At 29.9% G+C, this 15,653-nt stretch overlaps 1 protein-coding gene across 1 annotated transcript; it reads left to right on the top strand.

Moving 5' to 3' along the window:
- The first annotated feature begins 1,298 nt into the window (after positions 1 to 1,298).
- Positions 1,299 to 10,718, top strand: LOC103831567 (potassium transporter 6). Its single transcript, XM_009107450.3, has 7 exons — positions 1,299 to 3,371; positions 3,993 to 7,427; positions 7,494 to 7,986; positions 8,095 to 8,148; positions 8,521 to 8,834; positions 8,947 to 9,325; positions 9,398 to 10,718. The coding sequence occupies exons 2-7, from the start codon at positions 7,389 to 7,391 to the stop codon at positions 10,468 to 10,470; spliced, it is 2,352 nt and encodes a 783-aa protein (XP_009105698.2). The 5' UTR covers positions 1,299 to 3,371; positions 3,993 to 7,388; the 3' UTR covers positions 10,471 to 10,718.
- Positions 10,719 to 15,653: the final 4,935 nt, after the last annotated feature.

Raw genomic sequence — 15,653 nt, 5'->3', positions numbered from 1 at the left:
AAACCAAGCGGAGTGGATGGTGATGCAAAGAGAATTTTAAGGGTCAAATTTGCAGATAAAAGTATGGCCCATTATGGGTTTTATATTTTTAATAAGGAGTCTGGACAAAACAGAAGAAAGAGGCAACCGTTTATGGGCCTTAAAAGTCAAAAACAAAACATTATTTGGGCTTACATCATCGCTATCCAATCATTCCCTAACACGTGTCTGCTCATATTGTCCACTTCCGGTGTTATAATTGCAACAAGACGTTGACCTTCTTTTATACACGCGTGTCTGTGTTCACATCAATCGTTACATCACAAATTCACAATATCACATCAACAGATAGTTTTAACTTGAATCATCAATTAAGTTTGATTTTCTGTCGTGGATTTACTTAAAACCCATCGTGGATGGAGCATGATGAATCATCACTTTGGTTAACATATTGTACGCCGTTTTATTTTTTTGGAAATATTTTAATCATACTTTGATAGTTTAGATATAACTCTGATTGAAATTCCAGAGGAGGATATACTGAAATCAGTACAGGCCCGAACTTATATGGCGCCTAAAGCGCACACAAAAATTATGTCCTTAAATATAACTAAACATAAATTGTATAATATAGCAACATATGATAAAATTACATTAACATCAACGTCATTTTTGTTTTGAACAAGAAAAAAAGAAGAATGTAGTAATTGGCAACTGATAATTTAAATCATTGTTATAATAAATCTTGTATAAAGCTATTTTATCAAAAAATAAGAATAAAAAACAAATGACTATTTTGATCATTAAATAAATTATTTTGGTTGAAAAAAGAAGAGTAAAAAACAAAATAGAATGAATAACATTACTTATAATACGACCAAGGTTTGCTTAGTTAAATAATTTATTTAATAATATATGTGATAAAAATAACAAAATTTATTAGAAAAGGTAAGGAACAAAAAGAAAAGTAATAAAACAAGACTGTGGTTCGAACTCATCACCTCATGACTTGCTGAGAAGGAAGTAAACCACCAGACTAAAGTAATACTTTAGCAAATTATGGCGCCCTTTTATTATATAGGAATTTTGGCGCCTAAAGCCCTGGCTTTATGGGCTTTAGCCCAGGGCCGGCCCTGACTGAAATTTAAGTTTTCTAACAGGATATAGCAGGCATTATGGTTAGTTAGTACATATTAACCCTATATAAGCAGGGTTTGTTTGTTTTTCCTAGGACTAATTATCCTATATTTTTTTCTTATGTAACATATATATTATTTTTTTAAAGAATGTTAAATTATTTTTTTTTGAAAAAGGCTTTTTAAAAAAAATTATTCATCTCAAAAAGTCGTTTTTACAACATGTGCATCATATGATTTACGGTTTGTGGTAGAGAAAGCTTTTAGAAAATTTCGAAACAGAGCAAATCACTGCAAAAAGAAACTCGGGTCTTCAATCTTCATGGAGAGCCAAAGAAGACCATCATTTCCTTGTCAAAACATCGACTCACTGGATGTATATATATTAACTCTGTGGGTAATCGTATACAGTAGATGCATATTGATGATGGTAATGACAATTGATCCGCGAAATATTTTTGTCCGATACGATTACATCATAAGATTTTCCGGCTTAGAGGATTGCGATATAATTTTAATTTTAATTAGCTTATTATTGTATCTGTGTCTGTGATCATATTGTGGCTCTAAATGCTTCCCACGTCTTCTAGAAAGGAAGATAATGTATATGACTAAACGATACTGGCCAACAATTTGAATGAAAAGAACATGTTTTGTTAAAATGTTTGCTTCTAGATGGCATATAGACTTTCTTACAATTTATACTTAGTTGTTATTTCTCTTTATTCCAAAGTTGCAGTCATTATAAAAAGATTTTGGTCATTTACTGAAAAGAGAAAATATTTTAGATATATTTACTGAGGGAAAAATCATCGTGTAGAACATGGTGTCAGCTGAAAAAAAAATCTTTTGCAAGTAAAGTTCAAACACTTGAAATTTTTAGAATATTGGTGTTGGTATTTTTCAAATATACTGAGATGTTCATATCAGTATTTAGACTGCAATTTGGTTGAAAATCAAGAACATTTTAGAAAACATATGAAAACCATTAGACAAAAAAACATATATAGAAAAATTAGATGATTTCTGATGGTTGGTGTACGGTGAGCTTGGCTTCTTGAGATCACCTTACCATTCAACAGAAAATGGTTCATGTTGCCAATTAACATGAGCACGGTATTCAGCATTTGGCTGGAAACACAAATAGAATGGTAATTTAAACTATTAAAACACTTAAACGTTACTTATCAACCCCTGGAAAAGTACACAATAGCTATCTGAATTTTTAACAAGTTCACGTTAACCAGAACCTATAGTATAGTAGTTCGTGTTAGTATTATTTGGACTAAAACTTGCATGACACAAAGGTGGATAAAGTAAAGTATCTGTTTGTTTGCAGAAACAAAGTTTAGATGACATTTAATAGGTTCTCATACAAAAACAAAATTATCAATATAATAGTATTAATCATTTCGATTTTTTAATTGGAAATAAAATTTACATCACTGACAAGTGTAAAATAATTTTTAAAACAAAAATATCAGAATTTGTTCACTGTATTTTTATAATTTTTAATTGTAAAATATACATATGAAACATCTTACTCCAACACATTTATATCAATACTATTTCACCAAAGTTTCTGAAAACAAAATTAATTACATTGATAGATATTTTAAAAATATTATTATAAATTAGTATTAATATCTTAGTTATGAGTATCTCAAGAATTTAAGAGACTCACAGCAAATGTTTTTTCAATGATGTGAATAATTTTTTTTTGAAAAATCATTGATAAAATATTTATGTAATTTTATGTTTTACTTAAATTAAATATTAATATAAATTTATATTTATAAAATTTGGTGAGATTTTACGAATACGGATGTTCTTAAACCTCCACCAAATAATAACATTACTGGCGGCTAAATAAGTCAATATCTAACTAATTAAGTATCAAAATTATAGATGTTAACGTAATCACATATGTAATAGGGCAATGACGCAAACTCGGAGATGCAACGACAAAAGAACAATTACCTAACAAAAGTAGGAAACTACATTGTGAGTTGAACAATCATCAAATAGTTCATCCCACCATACATATTATATATTTAATAATCAAATTTATTTTAAATACACAGAAGACGAATCACGTCCTCCCCTAGTTGAAATTGATCCTTCATGTTAACCCATGCATTTATGGTGTTAGATGATCTCTTATATAAGCTCGTTATCTATTGCGTATTTAGTGGTAGTTAGGCGAGGATTTAAGAGAAAGGGGCTGTGCAAATTAATTTCGATTACCACTGTAAGGTAGGTCATTTTGTTTGTGCCATACTGCCATTAAAACTTATAAACGTTGGTCTAAATACATAACATGTGGTGCGTTTGGGGAGAATTCTTGCCAAAAAGCATGTTTATCTTCTCTCATTCCATATAGCCAGTGATAGCTTTTAATTTTGGTTTTAAGAACAACTAAATACAACATCAAATGTAATTGTACATTGCAAGAATACGATGAATATCGACCAAAATTTCGAACATAAACTCATTATTTAGTTTTTAAAAAACATTTCGAACATAAATCGTTTTGGTTTTGTTGTAATATCGGTTTCGTTGTTTTTTTAGTTTATAGTTTTATGTATTCTTTAAGTGTTTTTCTTTTATAGGTTTTGATTCTAGGGAAAACACTTATTTTTTATTCAGTTTTGTTTTCAAAGATAATTACTTATTCTGCTGACTTTTATTGCTTTTTCAGAACTTTTGACTTCTTGTATAATTATCTTACAAATTCCATATATAAAAATTGAGGTGATTAAAAAAAAACAAGTCTTTTCTAACTTATAAATTCATGCAATGGACAGTTTACGTCTTGATATATGAGTAGATAAGAAGGAATCGAATCAATGACAATTATTGTTTGTGATCCTGCAGGAACTGAAGAGCACTTCACGTTCGTTGCACACGTGTATGTCCAATATTACACGCCATATAAACCGGTGATTCCAGAATGGCTAAGAATGTGTCCAGAAATGACAACGTGGTTTCCGGTTCGCAACAATCCGAAATCGTAATAAACGTTTCTAACTGTCATGATCTTGATATTAATTCCATGCACGTGTGGGTCAGTTCGACGTTAATTTTAGTAACTACTACACTCGTACGTTCGCTTCATTTATTTCGTTGAAACTCGTTCGCTTAACTTTATACATCATCACCCAAAACAACTACACCAAATTACTATAAAATTTGATTAAAAATTCGAATAATTGAAGCGAATCAAATTGACAAAAAGAAGACGTCAGTATAACTTTTTTAATGAGATAATTTGTTATAAAGCGTAAGATTATAAAAAAGAGTTAAAGACCATATATTCGCTTTATAAGTTTAATATGTATGGTCTTATTAATTCCGTAGAACTCTTATCATTAAATATAATTATCCACGAATATGTGGATCCCTATAGAGAAGCATAAATAATTGTGTAAAACCTCAAATTGAATTATATTTTATATGATTTATCTCTTCAGTGGTGTTGTATCACTTTAGCCAAATTAAAAAGTGGTTGCTAAAGGGAATTATTCTGTTATAGATTCCACCATCGAAGCTAAAAGCAAATTAGATATAATGCTGATAAATAGATGGCTGCTTAAGTGAAAAACGCATGGGTGTTTTTGGATATCATATAATATATGCGTGGTCGATGAATAGTATTGAAAACATATTCAATCATTTATTAATTGTGAACGTTAATTTAATTAGCACCAACTCGTGGAGCATAAGTATTAAGAGGTATCAGGTATGCACAAATAGTCTCACCAATCACCATACAAGTACAACCATAGACATAATTTGATGGACAACCTTTTACATAAAACTAAACACATTTGGTAGATAGGAATCTTAATCTCTGCCGGTTTACTTTTCTTCCTTGTATGCTACTCTTGTATTGTATCTTTCAAGTTTCAATCTAATATTTTCAGTGAAAAAGAAAGAAAGATAGGAATCCTAATTTCGGACAACATTTTCCAGTTAATTTTCATCTATTTGATAATTGTATTTCATAGAAATCATTTGACTTAAACATCAGATAATCTTTAGAAATAAACTATATATTTTCAAATATCTTATAGGTTCTGGTACATGTGTTTGTAAATCTTTCCGGATAGACCCTTTTAATTATTTTCCTATACAAAACTTGTTTTAAAAATATTACACAAATCAATAATATATATAATAATATAATATTAAAAAATCATATGTAAATATATAGTTTCACTAAAATAAAAAATTAATAATTTATATATAAAATTTATATAAATAAAAACAAAACATTGTATTATTTGTTTTATTTTCACAGTGGAGTTCATCTCTATTTTTAACACTTGTTAGTAAAATTATATTAAAAGAAATATTTAATTCTATGAAACATATTTCATATACACCAAATAATATAAGAAAAACGATACAAAAGTCACTTTTCTAAAATTTAATTAATATATGTACAGAAAAATCAAATATTTTTTTATAAATATATATATATATATATATATTTTTTATATATATTCTGAAAGTAGAAAATCTACAAAAAAATTGTAAATCAGTAACTCTATAAATTAATAAAATATTATAATTCTAATATTATTAATTTATAAAAAAAAATTACTGTATATTCATTCGATGTTTCACTAAAATCACAACTGATTCAATCATCTGTTAATTCTTATCTACTACATATATAAACTATATCCAAACATTTTCTGTATTTTTACTTAATTATATCCCTAAATAATATTAGTTTACTTTTTTAAAAAACTTTTAAAGACACCAAATAGTTGAGAAAGAGGACACCAAACATTATTTTTGACTATAAAACTCATATTTTATGTTGTGGGTTGATTTTAAAATATGGTTTGTTCTCACCGCCCATGTTGCTGAGCGGTTTCAAGTTTCAGTTTCAACGATATCATACAATTGTGTCCAAGTTTTATTAATATTATTTGGGGTAAACAAATTTTTGTTGCCTTTTAGTTTATAACTTAAGGACAAACATGTTAATAAGTCTCTTTCTATAACCAATAGTTGAAAATTTAAAATGATATCGCAAACAAGAAAATTTTGGCTCTTAACTATAACTTGAAAGCCAAACATTTGATAAGTCTCTCTTGTTTTTAAAATAAATTGATAGCTCTCTTTCTATAGCCAATCGTTTTAAAATTAAAAATGAAATCGCAATCATACATGTTTTCTACCGCTGCGTTAACCAGGTCCATATTACAATAATTTAATGGAGTAACGTTCATAACCACAATCGTCCACTTTCATAAATTCCAAACTCTGGCATATCGAACATTAGGCGATAGACAAAACATGTGTCAAAACTCTCATAAACTGAACCTAACGCTGACAATAAGATCCGAGGGTTTGCGGCATTTTCATGTTGTACATTCATAATTTTCTAATCGAAATTTGTATTTTACATTCTTTTTTGTTCTTGTCTTTCTAACTATATTGTTTACTTCCATCTTTGGAGATACCAAGTATTACTTTCTAGTGAAATATCTAAACTATATATCCGAAACGATTTCGTAAAACCAAAATAAATCAATACAATTAGTAAAGTTGGGTTGGACTAAAACCGGACCCAACAATAAGTAATTTCTTCTTTTTCTTTATAATCTTGTCTTCAAAGTTGAACATAACATTTATCTTTTGAAATCATGCGATAATTCACTTTATAGAAAGCCTAAACTATATGAATCGAAATCCCACTTATCAAAGCACCACATATTGTCCTTTTTTTCACAATCAACGCACTTACCTTTCCACATTTTAATCTTCCTCATAATTACACTTTAAAAAAAATAGTATATAGTAAGAATACACATTCAAAGAATCAACTTTTAAATAAATGGTAATCCAGACCTAATTACTATCAATAAATATCAGCATATAGAAAGAGTTTGACTAATCAATATATTTTGTTGAAGTACCTCTATACATCCCCTCAAGAGCCGAAAACAAAAAAAAAATCTATCTTTCTCTCAAGTAAGCAACTTCAAAAACTCGTTAACCCAACACAACAACCATAACCAAAAAAAAAAGTCGGATCTCTTTTTCTTAAAAGTCTCGCCTTTTGTTTCTTTTAGGATCCTTCCTTTTTCAAAAAAAACAGTTCTCTCCTTAACCATTCTCTGTTCCTCAAAACAGTTCAGTTCTGTCTGGTAATAAAAACAAAATCCTGAAGTCAATTGCTTCGTCAAGATTCGCTTTTTTAACATCTCTACATGGACTTCACGAACTCCTGAGTCTACTACCGAGAAACCCACCATGGATATCGAATCCAGAACTTATCAGAACACCGTCAAGGTACCGATTCAAAGATCGAATCTTGTTTAAAAAAACGAAACCTTTTGATTTGATTTGATTTTGCAGAAGGAATCATGGAGAACGGTGTTGACATTAGCGTATCAGAGCTTAGGAGTCGTGTACGGAGACTTGAGCATCTCTCCTCTTTACGTATTCAAAAGCACCTTCGCCGAAGACATTGAACACTCCGACTCCAACGACGAGATCTTCGGCGTCTTGTCGTTCATCTTCTGGACCATCACGCTCGTCCCTCTCTTTAAATACGTCTTCATCGTCCTCAGAGCCGACGACAACGGCGAAGGAGGCACCTTCGCTCTCTACTCCCTCCTCTGCCGTCACGCACGAGTCAACTCGCTCCCGAGTTGCCAGCTCGCCGACGAGCAGCTCACCGAGTACAAGACCGAGTCGCCGTTGGAGATGGGCCCTCGGTCGGGGTTTGCGGCGAGGTTGAAGTCGACGCTTGAGAAGCGGAGAGTGTTGCAGAAGGTTTTGCTTGTTCTAGCTTTGATCGGGACTTGTATGGTGATCGGTGATGGTGTCCTAACGCCTGCGATTTCCGGTGAGTTTTAGATAAAAAGTCGTTTACTTTGACTTGTTCTTGTTTGATGTCTTGTCTCTCTGACAAGGACAGGATCAACTGTTCATTCTTTTGTGTTGTCTGTTACAGTTTTTTCTGCAGTATCAGGTGTTGAGCTTTCAACGGCTAAGGAGCATCACAAGTGTAAGTCGTTTCAATCTCAAAACGTTAAATCTTTTTTGCTAATCAGAAAGTCATCTGGTTTCTTTAGTCAGCCGTTGTTCCCACCATCTGTTTATTAGATTGCTTTGACATTGTTTTGCACGTAACACGTATACTGCATCACTTTCGGGTTTGTTTTGATGGACCATGCCTATTGAATCAGCGTTTTGGATTGTTCTCTCTGCACTTATCAAGTGGCTGTTTATATATATAAATATTATCCAAAACTAAACATTTGGATCTTTGTGTTATCAACTCTTTGTCTAAATATAATCCTTAACGGCCATGATCTTGTAATAAATGTTATTCTGATTGTGTCTGAAACCTTTTTTTTTTCTCTGTTTTTTTGTGCAGATATAGAAGTACCTGCTGCTTGTGTAATTCTGATAGGTTTGTTTGCGCTTCAGCACTACGGTACACACAGGGTGGGGTTCTTGTTCGCCCCGGTGATTCTCTTGTGGCTTATGTGCATCAGCGCCATTGGTGTTTACAACATTTTCCATTGGAACCCGCATGTCTACCAAGCCCTCTCTCCTTACTACATGTACAAGTTCCTCAAGAAAACTCAGAGTAAAGGTTGGATGTCTCTCGGTGGGATCTTGCTCTGCATTACAGGCTCAGAAGCAATGTTTGCGGATCTCGGTCATTTCTCTCAACTCTCCATCAAGGTAATGTTCAAGAAATCGCTAGACGCTTATAAGCACCTAGGCGGGCGTTTAGACTTCTTTAGATTAGTTTTTTTTTGTCTAGTTTCATTGAAGGATATTGCTCTTGTTGCAGATTGCTTTTACATCACTTGTGTACCCGTCTTTGATACTGGCTTACATGGGACAAGCAGCTTATCTCTCACAGCATCATGTCATCGACACCAGTTACAACATTGGGTTCTATGTATCTGTGCCAGAGAAACTGAGATGGCCTGTTCTCGTGATCGCTATACTCGCTGCTGTTGTTGGAAGCCAAGCCATCATCACCGGAACGTTCTCCATCATCAAACAGTGCTCTGCGTTGGGATGCTTCCCTAAAGTGAAGATCGTTCATACGTCGTCCAAAATCCACGGTCAGATATACATCCCTGAGATCAACTGGCTCTTGATGGTCCTCTGCTTAGCTGTCACCATCGGTTTCAGAGACACTAAGCGGTTGGGTAATGCTTCAGGTATGTATGTGACTTCAACACATACTTCTGGTAGTGTAAGACCGTTACTAACTAACTAGTGTTTCTTTTTAGGTTTGGCGGTTATAACCGTTATGCTGGTGACGACATGTCTGATGTCACTAGTGATCGTACTCTGCTGGCACAAGAACATCCTCTTCGCTATCGCTTTCGTTGTTTTCTTTGGCACGATAGAATCGCTCTACTTCACGGCTTCGCTCATCAAGTTCCTCGAAGGCGCGTGGGTTCCAGTCGCTCTCTCCTTATGCTTCCTTGCGGCGATGTGCACGTGGCACTACGGGACGCTCAAGCGGTACGAGTTCGACGTGCAGAACAAAGTCTCGGTCAACTGGCTCCTCAGCCTCGGCCAGACGCTGGGGATCAAACGCGTCCGCGGCGTCGGGCTCATACACACCGAGCTCGTCTCCGGCGTCCCGGCGATCTTCTCTCATTTCGTTACCAACCTCCCTGCCTTCCATCAAGTGCTTGTTTTTCTCTGCGTCAAGTCTGTTCCGGTCCCGCACGTCCGACCCGAGGAGCGGTTTCTGGTCGGACGCGTGGGGCCGAAACAGTACCGGATGTACCGGTGCATCGTGCGGTACGGGTACCGGGACGTCCACAAAGACGACATCGAGTTCGAAGGAGATCTTGTGTGCAGCATCGCGGAGTTTGTCCGGTCTGAAGCTGCGACCACGGTTGTTGCGGAGACTAATGGAGATGATGATGATGATGAGAGAATGTCTGTGGTCGGAACGTGTTCGACGTACATGCAAGGGGTCGAGGATCACGACGGGAGCGATCTTGACGACCCGGATAAGCCAGGGACGTCAGAGATTCGATCTCCAATGGCGAAGAAGAAGAAGAAGAGTAAGGTTAAAAAGAAAGTGAGGTTTATCGTGCCGGAGACTCCGAAGATAGAGAAAGAGACTAGAGAGGAGTTGATGGAGCTAACGGAGGCGCGTGAGGGAGGCGTGGCTTACATAATGGGAAACGCGTATATGAGAGCGAAGCACGGGTCAGGGTTGGTGAAGAGAGTGGCTATTAACGTTGGATACGAGTTTCTTAGGAGGAATACTAGAGGTCCAAGAACCGCACTTACCTCGCCTCATGCGTCGACGTTAGAAGTTGGTATGATCTACCATGTTTAAAAGGGGTATATTCGTCTTTTTATTTTATACATGGTTTTGGTGTGTTAATTTGAAAAGTGAAATAGATTGTAGATCAAGAAATTTTGTATTGTGGAGGTTCTGCTAAAGAGGTTAACTCACTTCAAGTCGGATAGCGAGTAATTTCTTTTCTTTTTCGACTTCTAAAAAACGCCTTGTACAAAACATTTGGTGTAATGTGCATAACATTTTATATTCTAATACATTATTCCAGATTGTTGTCAAAACAATGCGGAATAGAGTAAATATCATCTGGTAGTCTATTTGTTATATGATTGTTTCATGTATAAACTTCTTTACTAAAAAATGTCAAAAAGATTTTACAAAAGATGGACTCTATTAGGAACTGATGTCGACATGTGTTATGAATTTTCCGCCAAAAACGCAAAATGCATTTTACCACTAAAACTGCAAAAAACATATTTTCTCGCCAAAATCGAAAAACATTTTTACTCGCCAAAACTACAAAACAACATTTTGATCAATAAGTTGTATTTTAAAAATAAAATTCTCAAAAATTATATTTTAGGAAAGTTTTCATTTTTGTAAAGAAATATTGTACATTTAGGATTGTGGTTTAGAAATTAGGACAATAAGAATTTTTGTTGATAGAAGAGTATTTTGTTTGATTTTTTATCAATATATTGTATTTTTTAAATAAAATTTTCAAAAATTCTATTTTAGGAAAGTTTTTAGTTTTTATTGATAAATATTGTAGATTTGGGGTTGTGATTTATAAATTAGGATAAGAAAAACTTTTGTTGATAGAAGAGTATTCTTTTAATTTTTTTGATCAATAGGTTGTATTTTAAAAATAAAATTCTCAAAATTCTATTTTAGGAAAGTTTTTATTTTTGTAGAAAAATATTGTACATTTGGGATTGTGGTTTAGAAATTAGGACAATAAGAATTTTTGTTGATAGAAGAGTATTTTGTTTGATTTTTATCAATATATTGTATTTTTTAAATAAATTTTTCAAAAATTCTATTTTAGGAAAGTTTTTTATTTTTATTGATAAATATTGTAGATTTGGGGTTGTGATTTATAAATTAGGATAAGAAAAACTTTTGTTGATCGAAGAGTATTCTTATAGATTTTTTGATCAATAGGTTGTATTTTAAAAATAAAATTCTTAAAAATTCTATTTTAGGAAAGTTTTCATATTTGTAGAGAAATATTGTACATTTGGGATTGTGGTTTAGAGATTAGGACAACAAGAATTTTTGTTGATAGAAGAGTATTTTATTTGATTTTTTTATCAATATATTGTATTTTTTAAATAAAATTTTCAAAAATTCTATTTTAGGAAAGTTTTTCATTTTTATTGATAAATATTGTAGATTTGGGGTTGTGATTTATAAATTAGGATAAAAAAAACTTTTGTTGATAGAAGAGTATTCTTTTAGATTTTTTGATCAATAGGTTGTATTTTAAAAATAAAATTCTCAAAAATTATATTTTAGGAAAGTTTTCATTTTTGTAGAGAAATATTGTAGATTTGGGATTGTGGTTTAGAGATTAGGACAACACGAATTTTTGTTGATAGAAAAGTATTTTGTTTGATTTTTTTGATCAATATATTGTATTTTTTTAATAAATTTTTCAAAAATTCTATTTCAGGAAAGTTTTCATTTTTATAGATAAATATTATAGATTTGAGGTTGTGATTTATAAACTAGGATAAGAAAAACTTTTGTTTATAGAAGAATATTATTTTAGATTTTTTGAACAATAGGTTGTATTTTAAAAATAAAATTCTCAAAAATTCTATTTTAGGAAAATTTTCATATTTGTAGAGAAATATTGTACATTTGGGATTGTGGTTTAGAAATTAGGACAACAAGAATTTTTGTTGATAGAAGAGTATTTTGTTTGATTTTTTTTTATCAATATATTATATTTTTAAAATAAAATTTTCAAAAATTCTATTTTAGGAAAGTTTTCATTTTATAGATAAATAGTGTAGATTCGGAGTTGTGATTTATAAATTAGGATAAGAAAAACTTTTGTTGATAGAAGAGTATTCTTTTAGATTTTTTGATCAATTGGTTGTATTTTAAAAATAAAATTCTTAAAAATTCTATTTTAGAAAAGTTTTCATCTTTGTAGAGAAATATTGTAGATTTGGGGTTGTGATTTACAAATTAGGATAAGAACAATTTTTGTTGATAGAAGAGTATTCTTTTAGATTTTTTGATCAATAGGTTGTATTTTAAAAATAAAATTCTCAAAAATTCTATTTTAGGAAATTTTTCATTTTTGTAGAGAAATATTGTACATTTGGGATTGTGGTTTACAGATTAGGACAACAAGAATTTTTGTTGATAGAAGAATATTTTGTTTGATTTTTTAATCAATATATTGTATTTTTTAAATAAAATTTTCAAAAATTCTATTTTAGGAAAGTTTTTCATTTTTATTGATAAATATTGTAGATTTGGGGTTGTGATTTATAAATTAGGATAAGAAAAACTTTTGTTGATAGAAGAGTATTCTTTTAGATTTTTTGATCAATAGGTTGTATTTTAAAAATAAAATTCTCAAAAATTCTATTTTAGGAAAGTTTTCATTTTTGTAGAGATATATTGTAGCTTTGGGATTGTGGTTTAGAGATTAGGACAACAAGAATTTTTGTTGATAGAAGAGTATTTTGTTTGATTTTTTGATCAATATATTGTATTTTTTAATAAATGTTTCGAAAGTTCTATTTCAGAAAAGTTTTCATTTTTATAGATAAATATTATAGATTTGGGGTTGTGATTTATAAACTAGGATAAGAAAAACTTTTTTTTATAGAAGAGTATTCTTTTAGATTTTTTGATCAATAGGTTGTATTTTAAAAATAAAATTCTCAAAAATTCTATTTTAGGAAAGTTTTCATTTTTGTAGAGAAATATTGTACATTTGGGATTGTGGTTTAGAGATTAGGACAACAAGAATTTTTCTTGATAGAAGAGTATTTTGTTTATTTTTTTATTAATATATTGTATTTTTTAAATAAATTTTTCGAAAATTCTATTTTAGGAAAGTTTTCATTTTTATAGATAAATATTGTTGATTTTGGGAGTGTGATTTATAAACTAGGATAAGAAAAACTTTTGTTGATAGAAGAGTATTCTTTTAGATTTTTTTATCAATAGGTTGTATTTTAAAAATAAAATTCTCAAAAATTTTATTTTAGGAAAGTTTTCATTTTTGTAGAGAAATATTGTACATTTGAGATTGTGGTTTAGAGATTAGGACAACAAGAATTTTTGTTGATATAAGAGTATTTTGTTTGATTTTTTTTATCAATATATTGTATTTTTTAAATAAAATTTTCAAAAATTCTATTTTATGAAAGTTTTCATTTTTATAGATAAATATTGTAGATTTGGGGTTGTGATTTATAAATTAGGATAAGAAAAACTTTTGTTGATAGAAGAGTATTCTTTTAGATTTTTTGATCAATAGGTTGTATTTTAAAAATAAAATTCTCAAAAATTCTATTTTAGGAAAGTTTTCATTTTTGTAGAGAAATATTTTAGATTTGGGGTTGTGGTTTAGAGATTAGGACAACAAGAATTTTTTTGGTAGAAGAGTATTTTGTTTGATTTTTTTATCAATATATTGAATTTTTTAAATAAATTTTTCAAAAATTCTATTTTAGGAAAGTTTTCATTTTTATAGATAAATATTGTAGATTTGGGGTTGTGATTTATAAATTAGGATAAGAAAAAATTTTGTTGATAGAAGAGTATTCTTTTAGATTTTTTGATCAATAGGTTGTATTTTAAAAATAAAATTTTTCAAAAATTCTATTTTAGGAAAGTTTTCATTTTTATAGATAAATATTGTAGATTTGGGGTTGTGATTTATAAATTAGGATAAGAAAAAATTTTGTTCATAGAAGAGTACTCTTTTAGATTTTTTGATCAATAGGTTGTATTTTAAAAATAAAATTCTGAAAAATTCTATTTTAGGAATGTTTTCATTTTTGTAGAGAAATATTGTACATTTGGGATTGTGGTTTAGAAATTAGGACAACAAGAATTCTTGTTGATAGAAGAGTATTTTGTTTGATTTTTTTATCAATATATTGTATTTTTTAAATAATTTGTTCAAAAATTCTATTTTAGGAAAGTTTTCATTTTTATAGATAAATATTGTAGATTTGGGGTTGTGATTTATAAACTATGATAAGAAAAACTTTTGTTGATAGAAGAGTATTCTTTTAGATTTTTTTATCAATAGGTTGTATTTTAAAAATAAAATTCTCAAAAATTCTATTTTAGGAAAGTTTTCATTTTTGTAGAGAAATATTGTACATTTGGGATTGTGGTTTAGAGATTAGGACAACAAGAATTTTTGTTGATAGAAAAGTATTTTGTTTGATTTTTTTATCAACATATTGTATTTTTTAAATAAATTTTTCAAAAATTCTATTTTTGGAAAGTTTTCATTTTTATAGATAAATATTGTAGATTTGGGGTTGTGATTTATAATCTAGGATAAGAAAAACTTTTGTTGATAGAAGAGTATTCTTTTAAATTTTTTTATCAATAGGTTGTATTTTAAAAATAAAATTCTATTTTAGGAAAGTTTTCATTTTTGTAGAGAAATATTGTACATTTGGGATTGTGGTTTAGAGCTTAGGACAACAAGAATTTTTGTTGATAGAAGAGTATTTTGTTTGATTTTTTTATCAATATATTGTATTTCTTAAATATATATTTCAAAATTTCTATTTTAGGAAAGTTTTCATTTTTATATATAAATATTGTAGATTTGGGGTTGTGATTTATAAATTAGGATAAGAAGAACTTTTGTTGATAGAAGAGTATTGTTTTAGATTTTTTGATCAATAGGTTGTATTTTATAAATAATTTTTTTCAAAAATTCTATTTTAGGAAAGTTTTCATTTTTGTAGATAAATATTGTAGATTTGGGGTTGTGATTTATAAATTAGGATAAAAAACTTTTTTGTTGATAGAAGAGTATTCTTTTAGATTTTTATCAATAGGTTGTATTTTAAAAATAAAATTTAAAAATTCTATTTTAGGAAAGTTTTCATTTTTGTAGAGAAATATTGTACATTTGGGATTGTGGTTTAGAATTAGGACAACAAGAATTTTTGTTGATAGAAGAGTATTTTGTTTGATTTTTTATCAATATATTGTTTTTT

The sequence above is a fragment of the Brassica rapa genome, chromosome A07 (genome assembly GCF_000309985.2).
Source record: "Brassica rapa cultivar Chiifu-401-42 chromosome A07, CAAS_Brap_v3.01, whole genome shotgun sequence".
NCBI classification, from domain to species: domain Eukaryota; kingdom Viridiplantae; phylum Streptophyta; class Magnoliopsida; order Brassicales; family Brassicaceae; genus Brassica; species Brassica rapa.
Note: the sequence above shows the minus strand (reverse complement) of the source record. Positions and strands in the feature narration are given on the sequence as shown.